The sequence below is a fragment of the Chenopodium album genome, chromosome 14 (assembly GCF_948465745.1).
Source record: "Chenopodium album chromosome 14, dcCheAlbu1.1, whole genome shotgun sequence".
In the NCBI taxonomy this organism is placed as follows: Eukaryota; Viridiplantae; Streptophyta; class Magnoliopsida; order Caryophyllales; family Amaranthaceae; genus Chenopodium; species Chenopodium album.
In genome coordinates, this window is record NC_137847.1 from 50,302,889 (window position 1) to 50,323,711 (window position 20,823).

The following is a 20,823-nucleotide window of genomic DNA, read 5'->3' on the forward strand; positions in this document are numbered from 1 at the left end:
TTTTCCTTACAGTCCCCATTGAAATCTTAGTAAGATAGGGTTTATCACAATCTTTTCGTTTATTGAGAAAGTGAAGGTTATTATCCTTTGGGGGTTTCAATGTGGATTAAAAGTTTGTTTCACCAAGCTTTTAAAGTTTTAGAAGGTTTCCCTAACATCTATTTCCTCGAAGTTCTCCAAAAATTATTTCTATAGAAAGTAGGAACATCGAACACCTTCAAGTAGTATTAAGTTTTTTTTTTTTTTTTTTTTTTTTTTTAACATTGGTTTACCCATTGTGTATAATATAATATTATAATGTACTATTTCCCTTCCCAATTGTTTGAGTAGAATTGATTAGGTCAAGAGAAAAGTAGTTGAACCTAAAATGTAGTTTTGTGAAAATATAATTGTGATCTTAATGGACATATATAGTATAGAACAATATTTTAGGGAATAGGGACAACCTAATAAAAAATGAGTCAATCTTTATAGACGGAGAAGTATAAAGTTAAGATTGCGATTTAATTAGTTGAACAAATCATATGCGCAATCGTGTACATAGTTACTTCCATGTAATCTTGAATAACATACTAATATAGAAAAGAAAACATAGAAGACCTTTCTTACATTTCCCTACAGAACTCAAAATGAAATTTTCAGAATCTAATCATGATGGTGTAACATATGCTTAAACCCACCCCCTAAATTAGAAGCTTTTCCCTAACTCCAACTAACTCAACATTTATGTGGTCAAACAACAGTCTTGACTCTTGAGTTATTCGTTACTAGTATCTAAACTCTAGATTCAAGTACAAACTTTCTAAAACCCAAGCATAAAATTACTTTACGTTATATTTCTTGGAAATAAAGCTCTTTTTTTTATGGTAGTTCAAATGTGGTTGACCCACTATTATGTTTCTTCCTTGTTCCTACATCAGCAAATAGTACACCCAAAGTTCTTAGTAGACCCCATGTTTTGTTTAAAGTATTACACTTTATCATATCGATGCTTTTAAATTAACTACAGTATTAACCTTGCTATTTTTTTTATAATTTTTTATTACTTCACTAGCTTTCTTAACATTTTATTAAGGAGCAGTGGAGCACTTCATATGAAGTAGTAAATTCAACTCAGCCTCTTAAAAAAATTTGTATCGATTAAGGTGTAATATTTTTAAAAAAAAATAAACCGAATGCATATTAAAAAATAAATAAAGAAAGAAAAAGCTGCTTTTTATATCTTTGCTAAGCTTTTCTCTCCTTTTGAACGAAGAACAATAAAAATGGCCACTTAGAAGAATGAAGACACCTAATTTTCCATATGTAGGGAGGCCCAACCACGTGATTGGTTTTTGTTGGAAGAACTAATACATCATATCTCTACCTCTTTTCTTTTTCATCTTTCAATTGCATGCATCATGTTTCTTCATATTATTATTATTATTATTATTTTTTTATTACAAGAGTATATAATATATAGTGCGTTAATTTTTATATTATCGACCCAACTATATGTCTTGTTAATTGATGATTGACGTTGTATTAGTTTGTTAAGATTACAAGTTTACATCTGTTGGAACTCTGGCATAGTTTGGCCAAACACTATATCATAACAGTAATAGTACAAATACAATAGTTAATTAGTTGATTACTACGTAATATTCAGTCTTCTAATTATAAAATTACGTAGTACATACTCCGATCCATATAAAACAATATTACCACAAATCGTTTGCTTTTTATGTTTGTAATAATTGTGACCGTGATATTTAAACTACGGAGTAGTGGTTATACTAAATCAAAACTGAGATAGTATATACAAAGTACGAAATGTAAATTCTCATTAAGTTTTCTTGAAGTTTTGTGAAATTAAATAAACTAAGCACTAGGAATCTTTAGGTGTACAAAGATCATATGCCAATTGCTTGGACGAAATAAATAGGATTCTAGAATAGTTTACTTCGTGCAAGTTTCAACACGAGAAGGAATTAGGGCTGTAAATTAAATTGTTTTCTCAATCTATTTCATGCGTACACTATAAAAATCGACCCATTATATTTACTAGATAACCTTTTTCCCTAGAAAATTAGATAAAATTCTTTTCGAACTTGATCTCCAAAATAAGTCTCTTTACTCTATTACCAAGATCAAATTCTTGAGATGTATTAGATGTATCTAATTTTATCCTATATCTTACCAAACAAAGATCAACATAATTAATTTTCCATTCCTTTCAATGAATTCATCGTATATAACCAATGCATAGATGTACTTGTCTCTGAATCAGGAGATTGAGTGATTGACCATAATGTACTATCTACCCAATTAACTTCATGTCTTATTTATTGATCATTTATGGAGTATTATTGTTTTGCAAAGACTCAAACATGTGTTCAAAATTTGGTCAATATTGCCAAAATAGTTGCTACTTGCTAGTACTTCTATCTCAAATCACTTGTCACTTTCGCTTTTCAATATTGATTATAATTTTATTATTATCTTCTTCTCAAACTATATACCATTACATCTTTCTAATTTTGAACATTAAAATAAATTAATAAACTTTAACCCTAAATTCTCATTAGTATATGTAAGAGAAATTAAAATCAAAAGGGAATCTTGTTGAATTTAGTCTCTATAAGCATTTTGAAATATTTTTTACCTTCTAGTATGTAACAAATTAGTGGGTCTGAATCCTCTATCCCACTAATGTGTCTCATTCTATGTCCCATTCAATTTGATTGGTCTACGTCATTTTAAATTATCAATATTCTTTATTTAATTTTTAATAGCAAATTAAATTAAATAAATTTTTACATATTTTATATTCTAGTCCTTATCTCTCTCTTTTTTTTTCTCCTTTATACAATTACGTTTAATTCAATCTCATTATTATTTTTTCTTTATACTACATCCATAACTCTACGAAGAATCCAATTTTTTTTTTTTTTCAATTTATTCTTTCTCTAAATGCATTCATAAATATTAAAGCACTACAATTCAATTTAATGGATACTCCACAAGAAGTATTGACGAGCGATTTCGTGTGTATGTTCCCAGCTTGCTTTAATTTATGTGTGTATATTTTCTGCATTTTCAATTTCCTAAAAGTTTTGAATTTACAGTCAAGTTGTATCTTTACTAAATTATGAATTTTTATAATAATGATTGATATGCTCTGATTGTTTTACCATGTCTATCAAGGGTTCTTCATAGAGTTACGGTGGTACGTTGTATAAAAAAAATGAGGTTGAATTAAACGTAATTGTATAAAAAAGAAAAAAGAGAGAGAGAGATAAGGACTAGAATATAAATTATGTAAAAATTTATTTTATTTAATTTGCTATTAAAAATTTAAATAAAGAATATTGATATTTAAAATGACATGGACCAATCAAATTAAATGGGACATAAAATGAGACACAATAGTGAGATAGAGTATTCGGACCCCAAATTAGTGTATAAGAGACCATGTATAACAACTTAGATGCTAATAGTTCAATACAACGACGTCTACCCTACAAAGTTTGAAGAAAATCTAAAAACATAGAGTAGCAATCTTATTACGATAATTATAACCTTTGTATAAACATCAAATTCTAACAACTATTTGAAGATACAATTTTCTTCAACATAACAATGAAATGACTGTTGTACAACTGAGTAAAAAAGGTGCCCATTAAATTGATGTATATGCCATTATATAGAGGTAGGACATGTTAATTAATTGAATGCAGTGGACAAGAAAGAAAGGACTTATCATTTGTGCCATCATAAATAAATATCTAAACTATTACTCTTTCGTAGTCTTAATTTCAATAATAACCAACCCTCAGAATATCAAAAGCTAATGTTTTCTAACATCTTTTTATCACAAGACAACGAACTTTAATTCATGTCATAGAAAGATATGTCTATCTACCAGATGGTTGAAAAGAACGTCAAAAGGACCAACACCAACTGATAAGATGTATTGTTTTGCCTAGGAATTAAATCTACGGTACCAATAAATGTTTGAGGTTTAAATATTGGGATCAAAAATGAAAAGGTTCAATATGATTTAGGGTTTGTTTACATTTATAGAACTAAACTGATTGGAGCTGAACTGAATTGAACTAAACTGAATAGAGTTAAAATGAATATTTTATGAGAGAAGAATTAGGAAGGAGCTGAACTTAACTTAACTTAACTTAACTGAAATTAAGTTGAAGTGATCAGGCCCTTATAGAGTACAAAATATTCATTATTTGCGGCTTAGACACTTGGGAGTAGGAGGATAAAGGAATACCCTTAAAAAACTTCACCTAACTTGATTTAAACCCTAAACCTCTAAGATTTGATGTAATAATTTAGTAACCTTATCTAGTGAAAAACACTTTGTTGTCTTGTTGGTAGCTTAATATAATACCACGAGTCTACCACTCTACCACCTTACTTGAATACTTTTAAAGTTTTAATAATATATCAACGGGGGGAACTACTAATTATATTATACAGTACTATACTTACCGAAGTTTTTTATTGTATCAAATGACGGTTTACTAAATACACTTACTAAAGTATTTTATTACCAGTATATCAAATGACGATTTACTAATTATGGATTATTATTAACTCTTAATTAAGATCAATGTACAAAGTACCATAAATCTCCCATTTGGCACTAACTCTTTAGTCTTTACCATTCCATTTCCACATGCCTTTGCTCTCACGCATTGTATAATCCAAAAGCTGTCCCAAAACACTAAATCCAACTTCCACTATTCATCCCCCCACATCACTATATATTCCAATGCTCCCTCACTTTTTCCTACTATCCTCTCCCACTTTCTTCTTTTGTGTTATGGGCCTTCTCCAACTTTCTTCTTTGCTAATTATGCTTCTTTCACCATTTTCTCTTACAAATATAATCATAATAACTTACAACCCATGACATTTATTCTTTTTCTTCATTTATTCACACCACCACCACCACTTATGGCAACTAATTCTTGTTATCACTCTCTCTTTTCTTGCATTGTCTCTCTTTACACCCTAATCCTCCTTTACTTCCCTCATGTTTTCGTAAAATCGTTATTCTCTCCTCTCCTGGTCTCCACTCTAGTCCTCCTGCTCACCCTGTTGCGACTAGGCACGTCGCAACAACTTAAGCAAGAACAAGAACAACAACAACAAAATATAGATTTTGCCGAGGGTGCAAAGACACCCCGGCAAATCATAACTCAAAATGACTTGGAATCCAAGCCCAAGCCCGAACCCGGTCCTGACCTTGATAGGGTGGAAACAGGCCCGATACAAGAAGAATGTAACGTCGTTGAAGCCAGTTCTACAATTGAGCCCGGCCCGAAACCGGAACATCCCGAACATGTAACGTGTGATCCAGGTCAGTCAGTTGAGATTATTGATTCGTTTGAAAACCACGAGGATAAGGGTTGGGCCGGATGGGAGGGTTTAGACTGGACTGAGCCCGAACCCGAACACGGCCCGAAGGTTTTCCTAGATTGGGACGTGGGTGCGCCACTAGAGGTTATATACGAAGCGTATGAGGGGGAGGAAGAAGGAGAAGAATCACAAAACGACGTGTTTTGGAAGGCGGGAATAATAAAGAGGTACCCATCACTTTCCCGGTATTACCCGGAATCGGAATCGGAATCGGGTTCGGATTCGGATTCATATTCGTATAGTTCTTCGTCATTTGATGAAGAGGAAAGAGAGGGATTAATTGAGATAGCTCTAGATTATTATGGGTATAATTATGGTGATAAGAAGATGATTAACATGCTAATGAAGCCTAAATCAGGAGATCAGAAGGCAGTTTATCATAATTTTGATGATGAGGATAATTTAATTGAGATTGATATTAATCCCACAAAAAATATGTCTGATTTTCCTTGGTGAGTTTTCATTTTTATTTTTTGGTGGGTGTAGTTGTATAATTTATTAATTTTGGAGTTAAATTAAATTCTAGTACGGAAATGATGTTACATGTTTTGCATGTTTCATTCTGTTAATATATGCTAATTATTAACTACTATAATCAATAGCTTGTTGAACGTCAACACTCAATAGGGCTTCTAATTTGAAAGGTATTGTGTTATTAGTTAATTAACTTGTACTTTCATTATCATAATTGATAAAGTAAGGATGTCCCATCATCAAATGAAATATAAGAAGGGTAAATTTCAATTATGATATTAGACACTTTAGATTGTCTCCAAAAAATTTTATGAGGCTAATCTAATCACATTTGTACGAGTACTTTTAAAAGAGTCTGAATATTTGTTAACGGTCGCATGTTACAATAATATGCGCCTTACGTTAGAGAACAACAATTGAAAATGAGATTTGGCATAGAAGTTGTCAATGTTATCCCTAGACTCAACATCATAACCTAATATTTGATATGCCGAGAAATGTACTTCATGTGCATAGGACAATAGGCGTATAGGCGTATCAAGTAAGGGGCTTGAGTAGCACTTTTCCGCCATTTTAGCTAGAACCTAAATTATAGTTGAATGAATTATTTAGGATCCTATGGATATTTACGAACACAAAAGAGCTGCTACTCCGTAATCTCCTAGCCATTTGAAAGGATTATTGCTAGACAACCCTCCTCCTTAATTCAAACAAAGACTCTTTCGAACGTAACCCCTCGAATAAAGCTTCCGTTTGTTTTGCTCGCATCACTAATAATGGGTTCAACGAATTTAATACTGTGTTTACCTCCAAATAGAATTAATGAAGTTGTAAAAAACAATAGAAAATCCTTAGGGAACTCTAAAATCCAAGAGAGAGTAATTTGGAGTAACAAACTTAAAATCTAACACCAAATAACCAATCTTTTATAAATCGATAATGATATCAACACGTACCAATTTTAATTTACCAACACGGCAACATAAACAATTAATATGACCAAATAGTCCAACGAATTACGCAAACTAGCTACAACGAAATGCTCCCTCTCCAATCTTTAATGTTCTTGATTGTGCTTGTTTGTCGATGCGTTAGTTTGACTATAAATATCTTTAGTTATTTAGTACTCCGTAATATATTAGTAAAGTAATATAACTACATTTTGTTTATATATTATTAGTAGTTTTGAAAATTTTCTAATCTTGCGCATGTTGTCAAGATTTCAATTAGAAAGAACAAAAAAGAATCGAAAGGAGTACTAATAAATATCAAACGTGAGGCCAATAAATTCGTTCGCTGATGAAATGATGACCTATAACACGATTCAAGACGAAAAACCAAGTTGCTAGGGAATTAGGGGAAGATACACATTATTATAGATCGATCATAATAATGCTACAATAATATGATTGTACTTGAGTCGACCAAAGGGATAATATATACTTCCTTTTCTACTTTGTCACTCCCGCAGTAATGTTGCTTCAATACTTGATAATGGAGAAATGACGTGTGGTTGGAAAATTAGAATGGTGACAATTGTTTCAAAGTGGACAATACACAAGAAAGACATGAAAAAATGGAACAGTTCATATGTACAAGTATATTATTTGTCTAAATTGTCTCTTGGAAAGCGACTTTGTTGTGGAAACTTGCATTATTTGAGGATTTGAATACCTAACTATCCTTTTCTTGAATGTCTCTTCTAAATATAATCAACCATGCATGCATCAAATTTAATCATCTTTGATTTTGGGCTGTGCATATTACTGGTAATAAGCTAGGGTTTGTAATAATTAATCATGTGATGAAGGAGCATGTCGAAGCTAACTACGTTAAGCTTAATTTTGTTGTGCATAATTAACTTAAAAGTTGACAAGAAAAGTCATTTATTCAGTCAATTTGTATGGATGGAGTATAATAACATGTATAATAAAAATATTACGTGGCAGCTCACTTCTTTTCAGTACTACGAAATATATGTGCACACTGTTATAAAGTACTTCCTCCGTCTATTAAAAATACCCCACATACTTGTAATATTTTTGGGGTGCCCCTTTATATTTGACGCACACGTTTTTAGGTATATATGCCTCATATTAGAGATGGATGAAGTATGGCTTTAACAACACAACATCATTACATCAAGTCATCAACACATAAAATATGAATGTTCTTCACCCGACTCACTATGTGTGCACTTCCCTACCAAATACACGCATCGGAATCCTCAAAGTTAACATAAAAAGGAAGTGACGACCCATTTCTCGTTCATCATCATCAAGAATTCAAGCACGAGAGTCGGCCTAAATGATCAAAATCACGACCATCACCATATAGCTAGGGATATGACGGTTCCTTGATACAATTATTGGATTCTCCAAAACTCCCCCTTAAACCTTCCCAAAAATATTAGGCACTATAATAGTCTAGATGAAGTGAACAGAACAACTACCGAACAAAATGAAAGGTAGGGTTTGTTAACTTGTTTCCCACTTTTGGGGTTCAATTCATGGGAAATTGAAATGCTTCTATTTGGCTAAGATGAACGTACATTTGGTATTTTCGAGAACCCAATTTTGGATTTGGCCCAACTATTCTTTTGGGCTATCAGCCATTCCTTTTTGTAAACATTCTTTAATAACTTTTTTTTTTTTTTTAATTGTATGGGGGATTTTTCTGTGTGCTGGCCACATCGTGTGGCCAGGGTTATTTAAGTTACTTCTGAGTCCTGACCAAGTAATCCCTGATCAAACCCCTCAAATAATCTCTGACCGAGTAACTAGAGTAACCCTTGACCGAGTAACTAGAGTAATCCCTGACCGAGTAAACCCTCAAATAACCCCTGACCGAGTAACTCGAGTAACTTCCGACCGAATAATTCCAGTTACCCATGAAAGAGTAAACCTTCAAGTAACTCCTGACCGAGTAACCCCTCAAGTAACCCTTGATTGAGTAACCCCTGACCAATGGTGAATCTACATACTCACAAGGGGTAGCATGTGCTACCCCCAGAATTTTGGCTTAAAGTTTTTAAAGCTGAAGAGTAATACTAATTGCCAATCTTTGTTGTAGTGGTAAGAGGAGAATGGTGATAAGATGTTGCGGGGCAATGTCATCAGTCAGGGGTTGAACCCTACTTTGCTATTTTATTTTCCTATTTTTCCATTATCTTCCTTTCTAAGCTTTTTCACCTACCCTTACTCTTTGTTCCAAATCCAATTCCCAACTTTATTTCTTACACTATGTACTATAAGCAAAGTATTAATAAGATTAAAAATAATTTAAAATTCTCTATTAGTCTTATTAATAAAGATTTTATTTCATTTTCACAATTTTTTTTAAAAAAATACGAGTACAAAATTACTAGTATTAATTTTTAAAAAATAATTAAGTTGATACTTCATCCCACTATGAATTTTTTTTATCGTAATTATTTTTTATAAGTATAATATATTTTAGTGATTTTTTTTTTTTAATAAGTTCTCAGTCATGTATGCATGTCCAAAATCACATTATCAATTAATAAGGAGCACAACAATGTACTAATAGTACACATTGCATTGCATCAATAAAATCACTCGTTTAATTATTTTGCTAATTGTTTTTAAGGGAATTTTTGAATATGAATCCCTAAAATAAAGTCCGTTTTTAATTTCAATTTTAAATTTTCTCAAACAACTACGCGCGCGCTACCCCTTGATTGGAAATCCTGGATCCGCCACTGCCCCTAACCAAACCCCTCAAGAAACCACTAACCCTGATAGAGTAACCCCTGACCGTACCTCTCAAATAACCCCTGACCGAAAAAACTCAAATAACTCTTGACCAGAGAATTCGAGTGAAACTTGACCGAGTAACTCGAGGTCTCGAGTAACCCTGCCACATGATGTAGCTAGCCACATATAAAAATTTGTCTTATTTTATACATTTGGAAAATGAAAGATAAAAACTTGTTTTTTTTAAAAAAAAAAAAAATAATAATAATAAATAAATAATAAAAATCCTTAAAACTACTTTGTTTGCTCCACCTTTAGTTAGTTCATCTTGACTCCAAGAGAAGACTACTTAAATTTAATACTCCGTATCTAATTCTCATATATTCGGCTAGTGAAGTATACTTTATCTAAGATGTGTATAATACAATACTATTGTGTGCATGTATTATACTTACATTTTTCTTAGGAAAATTTGATTCTAATAATCCAACCTTTGCGTGGTCTTATTTTATTAATCCGACTTTTTGATTATTCCTCAATAATCCAAGCTTTGGGGGGTGTCTTAGTCTATTAGGCCAAACTGACCTGCTACTTGTTCTTCAGGTAACCTTTTTTTTATGTTTAATTTTTTTTAACAAAAAAAGGATATTAAGCAAAATAAATAAATAAAAAAAACAATAAAACCAACCACCCGGCCATGACCCGCCTTCCCCCAGCCACTCCACTCCTCCCCCTCCCCCTGTCAGCAGGCCCCTTTCCGACCACCGGCCACGCCGGAACTAGCACGCCAGTCGGCGAAACCATTCCACCCCACGATCCCACCCAGAATTCCTTTTCCCATCCCGACGAACCCCTCCATGGCTCATGAATTTCAGGACGGAGGTCTTAGGGTGGTCAAATTTTTTAGAGATGGGGTTAGGAAGGTTGGATTTTAAAAGGGACCGGCTATGGGTGGTCGGATTTTAGAAGGGAGCGGTTGGGGGTGGTCGGCTTTAGGAGGGGAGGGGTTACGGTGGTCGGAATTTAAAGGGATAGGGATAGGGTGGTCAGATTTCTGAGGGGAAAGGGTGGTGGTGACTAGTGGTCGGATTTTAGAGAAGACGGGGTGGTGTTGGTCGGTTTTTGGAGGGAAGGGAATGGTGGTGGTCGGATTTTGGAGGGGAAGGGGTGGTGGCGTGGTGCTGCATTCATGGAGGTTGGAACTTGGAAGGGAGGAAGAAGAAAGGAAAAAATTAAGTTTTTTTTTTTTTTTTTTACAAAAATTAAAAATATTTTTTAGACAAATAGAAATGCAACACGTGGCAGGTGACCTACAATTTTAGGTGAAGTAACCGGTTTGGCCTAATAGACTAAGACACCCCCCAAAGCTTGGATTATTGAAGAATAATCGAAAGGTCGGATTAATAAAATAAGACCACGCAAAGGTTGGATTATTAGAATCAAATTTTCCTTTTTCTTAAATTTATCCACTTTTTGAAAATATATGATTGGTATTTTATTAGGTACTCTTGAGGTTAATCATAATTGTTAAAAGTACCCTCATGTTTTAAAATATTTTAGCTTGGATCCTCTGTTGACATGAGTGATATGTGACTTCGATTTATTCCCTTTTCTTTTGTAACCACAATATATATTCGCCACCCTAGCCACGCCTTGCTGCCTACTATCAAGCCATTCTATCACCATCCGGCCCTTGTCACCTACCACCATAGAACGTCGCACAAGTCACAGTTACACCGGCATTGTACACACTGTATAAAAGTACCATACACCCCATTGTGTGACGTATTAAACTGGCATAAGTAACATTAGTACTTTAGCACATGAGAACGAATCATCATACTCCGTAGTTCAGAATATTCTATGACAATAATATAATAGAAAATTGTTCTGTGTACCCCTAAGGTTTTAAAAAATGCACCATGTATCCTTGAAAACTTTCAAATGCACTATGTACCCCTGACGTTTGTAAATAAATGCACCAAATAACCCTAATCCTCTAACAAATGTGCATATTATTGACTTATCTAACTAAAATCATGCCCACACACTGACTCACTTTTAGTACTTTATATTTATGTGGTAAAACCGCCTAAAAGCATAAATTAAATCAAAATTTAAACTCCGTCGATCATTCTAAATCTAAATTTTTGGGTGTTAGAATTTGCTTTATTAATTAAGTTTACTTATACTTAAATGATTTAGCATTAAAGTAATATTAAACTGTAAAAATTTGATGCTTAGAGAGTCTTAATTTAACAAAATTAACATTTATTATGAGTCTAAGGGTATTTGATGCAATTTTATACAAACCTCAAGAGCACACGGTGCATTTAAAAATTATCAAGGGTATACGGTGCATTTTTTAAAACCTCAGAGTACAATATAATTAAGCATAACAATCAAAATTGACTAATTCTAATAAAATAATGTTACTAGTCCTAATTTATTTTTAAGAATCTAAAATAGTAGTGAACGAGTAGATCTAGGTTGATGCTGAAGAACATGGCTTTAATACAAATTTGACACCCTTTATTTCCTGTCAAGTGTCAACGTATTCTTTTATTCTTTACGCCAACTTTTCCTTACCACAAAATTGGAGAACATCAACATTCTAGAAACTCCAAACTAAACTGGTCAACAGTCAAACACAGAAACTGCTTACGTTATGTTTCAGCCGTTAGTTGGTCCATCATTAATTAATCCTAGCCGTCAAATCAGACTGTTTGCTGGAAATAGATTTGATTTCATTATTTTAGCAATCACCGCCACCTTTGTAATTTGTTTCTCTAACTTAATAAACACATGGCATTTTTATGGCATGCAATGTGAATGGAGAAATATATGGGAGAGAATATGGGAGATTTGGGGCCCAACTCTTAATTACTCTAATTTTTTAGAATTATTTTAATTAATACTCCGTATAAAATTATGAGTATTGTGTCATACGGAGTATTATACATTGTATTACGTAGTACATAATATTTAGTATGGAGTAATACATTTTGAACGTATATTTCCTCTACTAGTGCACGGGAACCTCGATTTTGAGCACATATCTACAGTATAATTTACAACAAGTTGGTTCTAAATCTTGTAATCATTTCTGTTATAGTTCTGCTAGACTAGAGAAGTAGTGATTGGATCTCCTCCACATGCTAATTAGTTTAGTCAATGATGCATCCTTTTTTTCACACGAGGAAACACCTGACGTATTTAAACAAATATTGTAAATACTTCGCACGATATAGTTCCCACAATTATTAGGTACAATATCTATATAATCAAAAATTTATTGACCAGTATAAAATATCTAATTAAACTAGTGTTTAGCTCGGATGATGTCCTGGGTCTTTAAATATTCTTATATTATACTCTATAGTTTTCATGTATTATTATATTCTTTATACTTTTATTATAGAAGATTTAGTCGAAGAGAATAATTTGTAAAAAAATAAAAAAAAACACTCATGGCCTATAACTCTATATGATGGTATGACTTCTTATTTATTTTTTAAAGGACTCAACTTCAATTCTTGACGTGGCATCTTCTCGGTGAGGGGTGACACATGGCGTGTATCCTTAATTAGGAACGCCTTTTAATATATAGTACTTCCTCTGTTTTTTTTTTTTTTTTTTATAGTTGCAACACTTTTCTTTTCACGCTTGCCAATGCATGTTTTTAATCGTTAATATCTTTAATTCCCAACATGTGAAAATTATAAACATTTGATATTAAAATTGTATGAATCGAGACGAATCTAACAAGATCACAAATGACTATATTTTTATTTAATTATAAACCGTCAAAGCGAAATACATGAATGAATAGTGTAAAAGTCAAAATGTTATAACTATTAAAAAACGGAGGAAGTATAGAATAATATAGCCGTTTGATTTTTTTCTTGATAGATGTGCGGAATAAATTGTAGAATTGAAGTATTTTAAGAAGAACGTTCACAAATATGGCGTACACCATATTTTTTTTTTTGGGAAGCTAGTACAACGTATTATTAGGTACTCCGTATTGTATAATATACGGTGTATCTTTATTCTTTAACCGGCCAACGCCACGCGTAACCAATTGTCTTGAGCGCCAAGCCAAGGCTGATTTTCAATGACCCTCAAAAAAATGGAAAAAGTAAAATAAAAAAGCGACTTCATCACGTTCATTTTACACCAAATTCCTTTTCCAATTTTATTGGTTCGCCTCTCTTCTCACGCTAAACGTCATTTTTTGCTCTCTCCTTCTCCAAACTTCTGGTAGGAGCCCCAAAATCTCTCTCTACTTTCTCTTACCTCCAATTTTCTCTCTCTAACTGTAACAATGGCGTTCTACGAAAAAGCTTCTAGAGCCTTCTACAATTATCCGTCGCTTTCCAAGCTTCTCGTCGTCGTAACCGTCAGGTATTGCGTCCTCTGTTCTTAAATTTTTGTTGCTTTTTTCTTGTGATTTGATTTCGTTACTGTTGTATTTTGACCGAAAATTCTGGTAAATTTGATGTATGTTGATTGAATATTGCTATTGTTGATGATTTCATCATAAATTTTTGGTGAATTTGCTTAGAAATATCGTTGAATTCATTTTGTGATGTGAGCTCTGTGATTTTGCGAGGTGTATGAATCAATTTTTTTTGTTGTATCTGATTAGCTTTTGAGAATTTTGTGGTGATCATACAGTTGATGTTGATTGTTTGTCGTATTCCTGTTTATTTTGATGATTTTGCTGTTAGTATGATTTACTTGATTTGGATTCGTGTCAATATATGACGTTTTAATTCTTTGTTTTGCGTGGGAAAAAATGTTAACCTCATATTGATTAACTTAATACTACTGATTTGGCAAGACTGCCGACTTAGAAGCAAAACTTTTGAAATTTACTAATTTATGCTCAAATGTTGGAGGAATTAGGAGATTTCGAGTTGAACCGTTAGATCGATGACCATAGGAAGTCTTTGGACCTTGTCGCGACTAAATGTAGTAGTAGTAGATCCTTTCTTAGCATTATATAGTTTGTCACTCTAAAGCTGATTTGTTAAATTATGCTTGGAAATGATTATAAATGGATATTAAAGTTCAAAATTTGGAAGGTTAGGATATTTCTGAGCTTAATCGTTGGAATTATGATGATCATTGTTGCTAGTATTTGATATGTTTTCCATATGTATGATTGGTGGTGCTTGATCCTTTGATCTTGTATCAAGCATTATGTGTAATGTCGTAGTAAGGTGTTAAAAACTAATTATAATCCACTAAATAATTTTAGGTGAACTTTTTAAGATATTCTTGATATTCTTCCTAGATGCACTCACTAAAGCATGGTGATATTACTTTGTAACGGAATGTCACTCTTAAAAACGTACAAAGTAGGAGTTGAAAGTAACTTACACTGCCAATTATTGGAAGAAATCAAACAGACAGAGAATTAGACTAGAAAAGAAGCTCTAACAGGCCATTGGGTATTAGGTTCAGGACTTCAGGCTAAAACAGCTGCGTTTGACACTGCTCAATGATTATATAGAACACTCTTGGATGATATACTTTCATCTCCTGGAAGTCAAAGGAAGTAATAATTCAGCCTCGTGTTGGCTTATTTGCTTGACTCTTAATTCTTGATATCTACTTGTATCATCTAAGTTATAGATTTGGTGATATTGATTGATAGTGAAATGTGTTTTGACTTTTGAGTTACTTGTATATTGCTAGTGTGCTTGGTGAACTTAGATAGAGAATTTGAGTTGTTTCATTGGACTATCTTGCTGAACTGTTTTCTAATCTTAGAAGCATGTGAATTAAGTTGAATCATGAGTCGTTCTTTCATAAATGCTCTGTGGTCCTTACTCTCACCTGTCATTTATTTTTTGATTTAGATAAGGTATGGCTAATAGCCTAATATACATTCGTACTTTGTAAAAAGAAGATTTTTTGCAAATAAAAATAATTAGCATGGATGTTTCATTAGGTTTCTGTGAAATTATTCATGGTATGTGTGCTAAAAAAAAATTTGCATACTGCACCAAGCTTATGCATAACCTGCAAGATTTGGTGTGCTTTAGATGAATAAGTCAAATATTTTTCTGTGTCTTTTACTTTCTTTTACTTATTATGATTATTGAACTTGATTTTTCAGTAATTAGATCTTTGTGTTTAATATTGTTTTTGTAATTTATTTTATCCTTGCTCACACATTTTCTTATTTGATGCTGTTCTCACTGTTAGTGGAGGTGCTGGTGGGGGTCTTTTGGCTTATTCAGATTCAAAGCCACACAATGTTGAAAATGCTATCATTTCACCTGAAGGTGAGAAAAAGAAAAAGAAGGTGGTGGTCCTCGGAACTGGTTGGGCTGGAACTAGTTTCTTGAAGAATCTGAAGAATCCTGATTACGATGTTCATGTCATAAGCCCTCGCAATTACTTTGCATTCACCCCTTTGCTACCGAGTGTCACTGTTGGTACAGTTGAAGCCCGTAGTATCTGTGAACCAATCCGTAAAATGGTTAAGAAGGTAAAGAAAACAGAATTTGAGATCGCCTGTCTGCTTAATTTCCAGATATTTTGCCATGTCCTGATACTTTGATTTGCCAGAAAGATGTTAGCGTTAGCTACTGGGAAGCTGAATGTCTCAGTATAGATCCTGTAAGCAAGACAGTAAAATGTCGATCTACTCAAAATGCTGATTTGAATGGGAAGGCTGATTTTTCTGTGGACTATGACTACCTTGTAATTGCTATGGGAGCTCGTTCTAACACATTCAACACTCCAGGGGTAGAGGAGAATGCTCATTTCTTGAAGGTACATTATTAGATGATGCAATCTCTTATTGATAACTGTGCAGTATGAATAACTAGTATGCCCTGTTGTCTGAAGCAATTTGCCTTAGCAAGTCTAGTTTATCAGAAAACTGTGAAGGATCAGGAAAATAACTGTGTTTCGATTGCAGGAGGTGGAGGACGCTCAAAAGATCCGTCAGAGTATCATTGATTGCTTTGAGAAGGCCGCCCTCCCCACACTTAGTGATGAGGAGAGGAAGAGAATACTCCATTTTGTTGTTGTTGGCGGTGGTCCAACTGGGGTCGAGTTTGCTGCAGAACTTCATGATTTTGTCAATGACGATTTAGTGAGATTGTATCCCAAGGTTAAAGACCTTGTGAAGATAACACTGTTGGAGGCAACAGATCATATATTGAACATGTGAGCTCATTCTCTTCCCATTTGGACGCAATACTGGTTTTTCTGTTATGTTACAGCTGCTGAGCACATGCCATTGCTTGTTATTAGAGAAGTTTTATCTGTAGTGTCTTTGATAATGACAGTTCTTCTTACATTTAAACAAGGTTGAGCTGAGCTTTCACGTATCTAACTTATAATAACTAATTAGTTTAAGAGGATATCAAATTTGGTAGAATTGAACATTGGACAAGCATGTTAAAGCCATAGAAGACTACTGAATGCATTTGACTGTTGTGGTCGCAACTTAAGTTTGTTTCCCAAATGGATATTTTGTATAAAAAGTATTAGGTAAATTGTGGCTGATTACTGAAAGTGAACTTCCCTCTCTCTTGCCCCACATTATTTTCAGCTAATTGAAATTGTACTGATCTGATTCCTTGTATATGTGTGCTGTTATAATGTTTTTATTTCTTTTTTGCAGGTTTGATAAGAGAATTACAGCATTTGCTGAGGATAAGTTTCACAGGGATGGTATCAATCTTCAAACTGGGTCCATGGTCGTGAATGTCACTAACAAAGAAATATCAACCAAAGCACTGAAGAATGGTGGGACAATATCCTCCATGCCCTATGGAATGCTGGTCTGGTCTACTGGCATTGGAGCTCGTCCAGTGATAATGGACTTCATGAAGCAAATTAATCAAGTATGTTCCTTAGGACTCCAACTATGTTTTTTTTAGCAAACTAATCAAGTGTACAGAAGTTTTCACTGGTGTGACCTAGAGCATCTTTCAAATTTGCACTTTCTGGGTCCGTCTTTGATCTAAAGCACATGATATTAAATTTCTGTTTTGCATATGCAGGGCAAAAGGCGTGCCTTGGGAACTGATGAGTGGCTTAGAGTGGAAGGAACTGGCGAAATTTATGCATTGGGTGATTGTGCAACCATAGTCCAGCGCAAAGTCATGGTACAATTACTACAGCCATTATCTGCACTTTGATCTTATGCTTGAAGAAATTGTATTTGCCACCAGTTGTTATAGAATAGAATTGAGAAGATTATTGACACTGTAAAGTTTCTCGTTGATCTCCTTATGCACCATACTGTGCTATCTCAAAGTTGGTCGTTATATTTTTTACAGGAAGATATTGCAGATATATTCAAGAAGGCTGACAAGGATAATTCTGGAACTCTTACTGTGAAAGAGATGCAGGAACTGGTTGACGACATTCTAGAAAGATACCCCCAAATTGAACTTTACCTCAAGAACAGGAAACTGAAGAGTATTGTTGATTTGATGAAGGAAGCCAAAGGAGATGCAACCAAGGAATCTATTGAATTAAACATTGAAGAATTTAGATCAGCTCTCTCACAAGCTGATTCTCAAATGAAGAACCTTCCGGCAACAGCCCAGGTGCAACTTCGTCCATAAGATTTCACTAAATATACTGTAGATATTGTCTTGTTGCTGATTCTCGTCCATAAGATTTCACTACTGTAGATATTGTCTTGTTGCTGATTCTCGTCCATAAGATTTCACTACTGTAGATATTGTCTTGTTGCTGATTCTCGTTTTATATTTACTTTTGCGACTGCAACACAGGTTGCTGCTCAGCAAGGTACCTATCTAGCTGACTGTTTTAATCGTATGGAAGAGTGTGAAAAGAACCCTGAAGGCCCTATCAGAATCAGAGGAGAAGGTCAACATCGTTTCAAACCTTTCAGGTATGAAATTGCTGCACTATTTTCTTCTTTTCTCCACCTATACTATTTTCAGTTTTCACCCATGCTTAAACACCCTCACATTGGCCATCCCACGGACTGTTAATAGCTAATGCTTATGAGTAATCTATTGCTAGTATCCTTAAATCCTTCTACTTATTGGCGTGGCTGGAGAATATTGAAGTGCACAGATGCTAAAGCTTCTTTTGGCACACGAATCATACCCCACAGGCCCACAGAGTACAGACTTTTAACTAATAGCGGGGTATTGATGTCTTGATTCAACACTCGCTGCTACCTTGGGCATTTTTGATGTTATCTCTGTCACTACATTGATCCGAAATCTTACCTACAAGGCTACAACTAAAACAGTTATTTAGAGAAAGAAGACATAAAACCTTAATTGCAGTTGGATATATGAGCTGTATTAGGCTTTGACTCCGACTTTATGGGTTACTGTCTCCTCTGAGCCTATGATTTGGTTTTGATACCAATAACCCTGATAGTGTATCTCATAGTATTAGCGTACATGGTTTAGGGATGAGTTCTAAAAATAAGATTTTGACAGTATATATGATTCCCCCATGTCATTTTAGACCTAAATTGGCATGATTTACTGCAAAAGGCAAAGCCTGTCATGAGTTATGTACTGATTTTGGTGCTGAAAATTTGTTTGCTTAAAGGTATCGGCATTTTGGTCAATTTGCTCCACTGGGAGGAGAGCAAGCTGCAGCTCAACTTCCTGGAGATTGGGTGTCCATTGGACACAGCACTCAGTGGTTGTGGTACTCCGTGTACGCCAGGTACAAACATTATTAAATTGCTTCCCTCTAGAACCCTATACATGCTGCTTATGTGCAAATTTATTCCTATACTACTAAGTAATAAACTGAGATCATTTGTTCCGGAACTTCAGCAAACAAGTCAGCTGGCGTACAAGAGCTTTGGTGGTTGGAGACTGGTCGAGACGTTTCATGTTTGGTCGGGACTCAAGTCGTATTTAGATCTGCCTAATGGTGGATTGCTCCAGGTTCTGATAGTGAACAATATTCGTATTAATACTCAAAGACAATATTGTAATCACACGTGCATTCACGTGTCGCCATTGGAGGTGGCAAAATTTTGTCTAGATACCTTGATTCGTATTTTTTGGCCCTCTTAGAACACTAGTACTTAATACATATTGATGATCGATACAAACTACAAACAACAAAGTGGTGAGATCACATGCTCAAGCTGGTGTTTACCATGATAAAAAATAGTCCTCGGCTTACACAATTTTTGGGTTAACAGAAAATTTTAGTTATTTTTCAACAAAATTTAAAGATATACTCTTATCTTGTTTGATTTTGAGATTCAAATTGCATTTTACTATGCTAGTGTGATGTAAATTGCACAGGCGCAAGAAGAATGTTCATTCACTTCATTGGGCATTTGGGCTTAATAAAGTTACTAGTACCGTACAATTTTTATGAAATAATAATAATTATTTCTGTATGTTTTTGGTCCTCGGGTTATTAAGCTTCTTCGGGCATTGGCCCAATTGCGTGACAGTACTCTTGTTTATTTTAAGCTTATGTACAATATCAATTATGAACTATTTATAATATTTCTTATTGATAATTGATTATATAATTAATTAAAGTTGTGTATTGGCAATTGACAAATATAAAGTCTAAAAGCTGAAAGTTAATAATGGAGGAATTAACCCGCATATTTTGTAATAAAATAGCAACATAAGTATTTATATGAGAATACTTTTTAATGGGGAATGTAGCTACATGGCCTACATCAACTCAAAGGATTCTTATATACATTCTGGTTAAATGGCTGATTGTAGATAACAATCTTTGGATCAACTCCGGTAAAATTACGGTTTCAAAATTATTTGTTAGACGGCAATTTAGTTTAAAAAATGGACACTTTGCTCTATTATCAACAACCTTTATTTATGAATTATGATCTTGTCCTCAACAAATATCTCAAAAGATTATCTGGTCTCTTGAATACCTTTTAATCCCTTCCACACAATAGTTATAGACTTGTAAATAGAAAGATCAATTTGATGAATTTCATGAAATTAAAAAAGTTCCAGTTTCTCTTCTTGAGAAACAAGAAATGTTTCTCTAGTGGCAAATGTGTAATAAAAACGCCTAGGGAATTGTAAACAAATGGTTTTAAAAGCTGAATAAATGCTGATTGTGAGTTCCATTGAAAGACCACTGAAGACGACGTTAGATGGTGACGTTAGCGGCGTTCCATTGCAGCTTTGTCTTCACCTCCACCTCCACCTCCACCGATAACAAACACCAACAC

General features: G+C 33.9%; 1 protein-coding gene across 1 annotated transcript; it reads left to right on the top strand.

Moving 5' to 3' along the window:
- Window positions 1-13,726: 13,726 nt before the first annotated feature.
- On the top strand, window positions 13,727-20,023 carry LOC145579475 (external alternative NAD(P)H-ubiquinone oxidoreductase B2, mitochondrial-like). Its single transcript, XM_081636721.1, has 10 exons — window positions 13,727-14,021; window positions 15,834-16,119; window positions 16,200-16,406; window positions 16,555-16,805; window positions 17,266-17,488; window positions 17,648-17,752; window positions 17,927-18,199; window positions 18,389-18,510; window positions 19,191-19,310; window positions 19,424-20,023. Exons 1-10 carry the CDS (start codon window positions 13,942-13,944, stop codon window positions 19,509-19,511), a joined length of 1,755 nt encoding a protein of 584 aa, XP_081492847.1. The 5' UTR covers window positions 13,727-13,941; the 3' UTR covers window positions 19,512-20,023.
- The last annotated feature ends 800 nt before the right edge of the window (window positions 20,024-20,823 follow it).

Excerpts from the sequence above, each read along its gene's own strand:
- LOC145579475 (XM_081636721.1), top strand. The coding sequence starts at position 13,942 with ATGGCGTTCTACGAAAAAGCTTCTAGAGCCTTCTACAATTATCCGTCG. Across the intron at positions 14,022-15,833 it reads CTCGTCGTCGTAACCGTCAG|TGGAGGTGCTGGTGGGGGTC; the intron begins GTATTGCGTCCT and ends TCTCACTGTTAG. Across the intron at positions 16,120-16,199 it reads TCCGTAAAATGGTTAAGAAG|AAAGATGTTAGCGTTAGCTA; the intron begins GTAAAGAAAACA and ends TTGATTTGCCAG.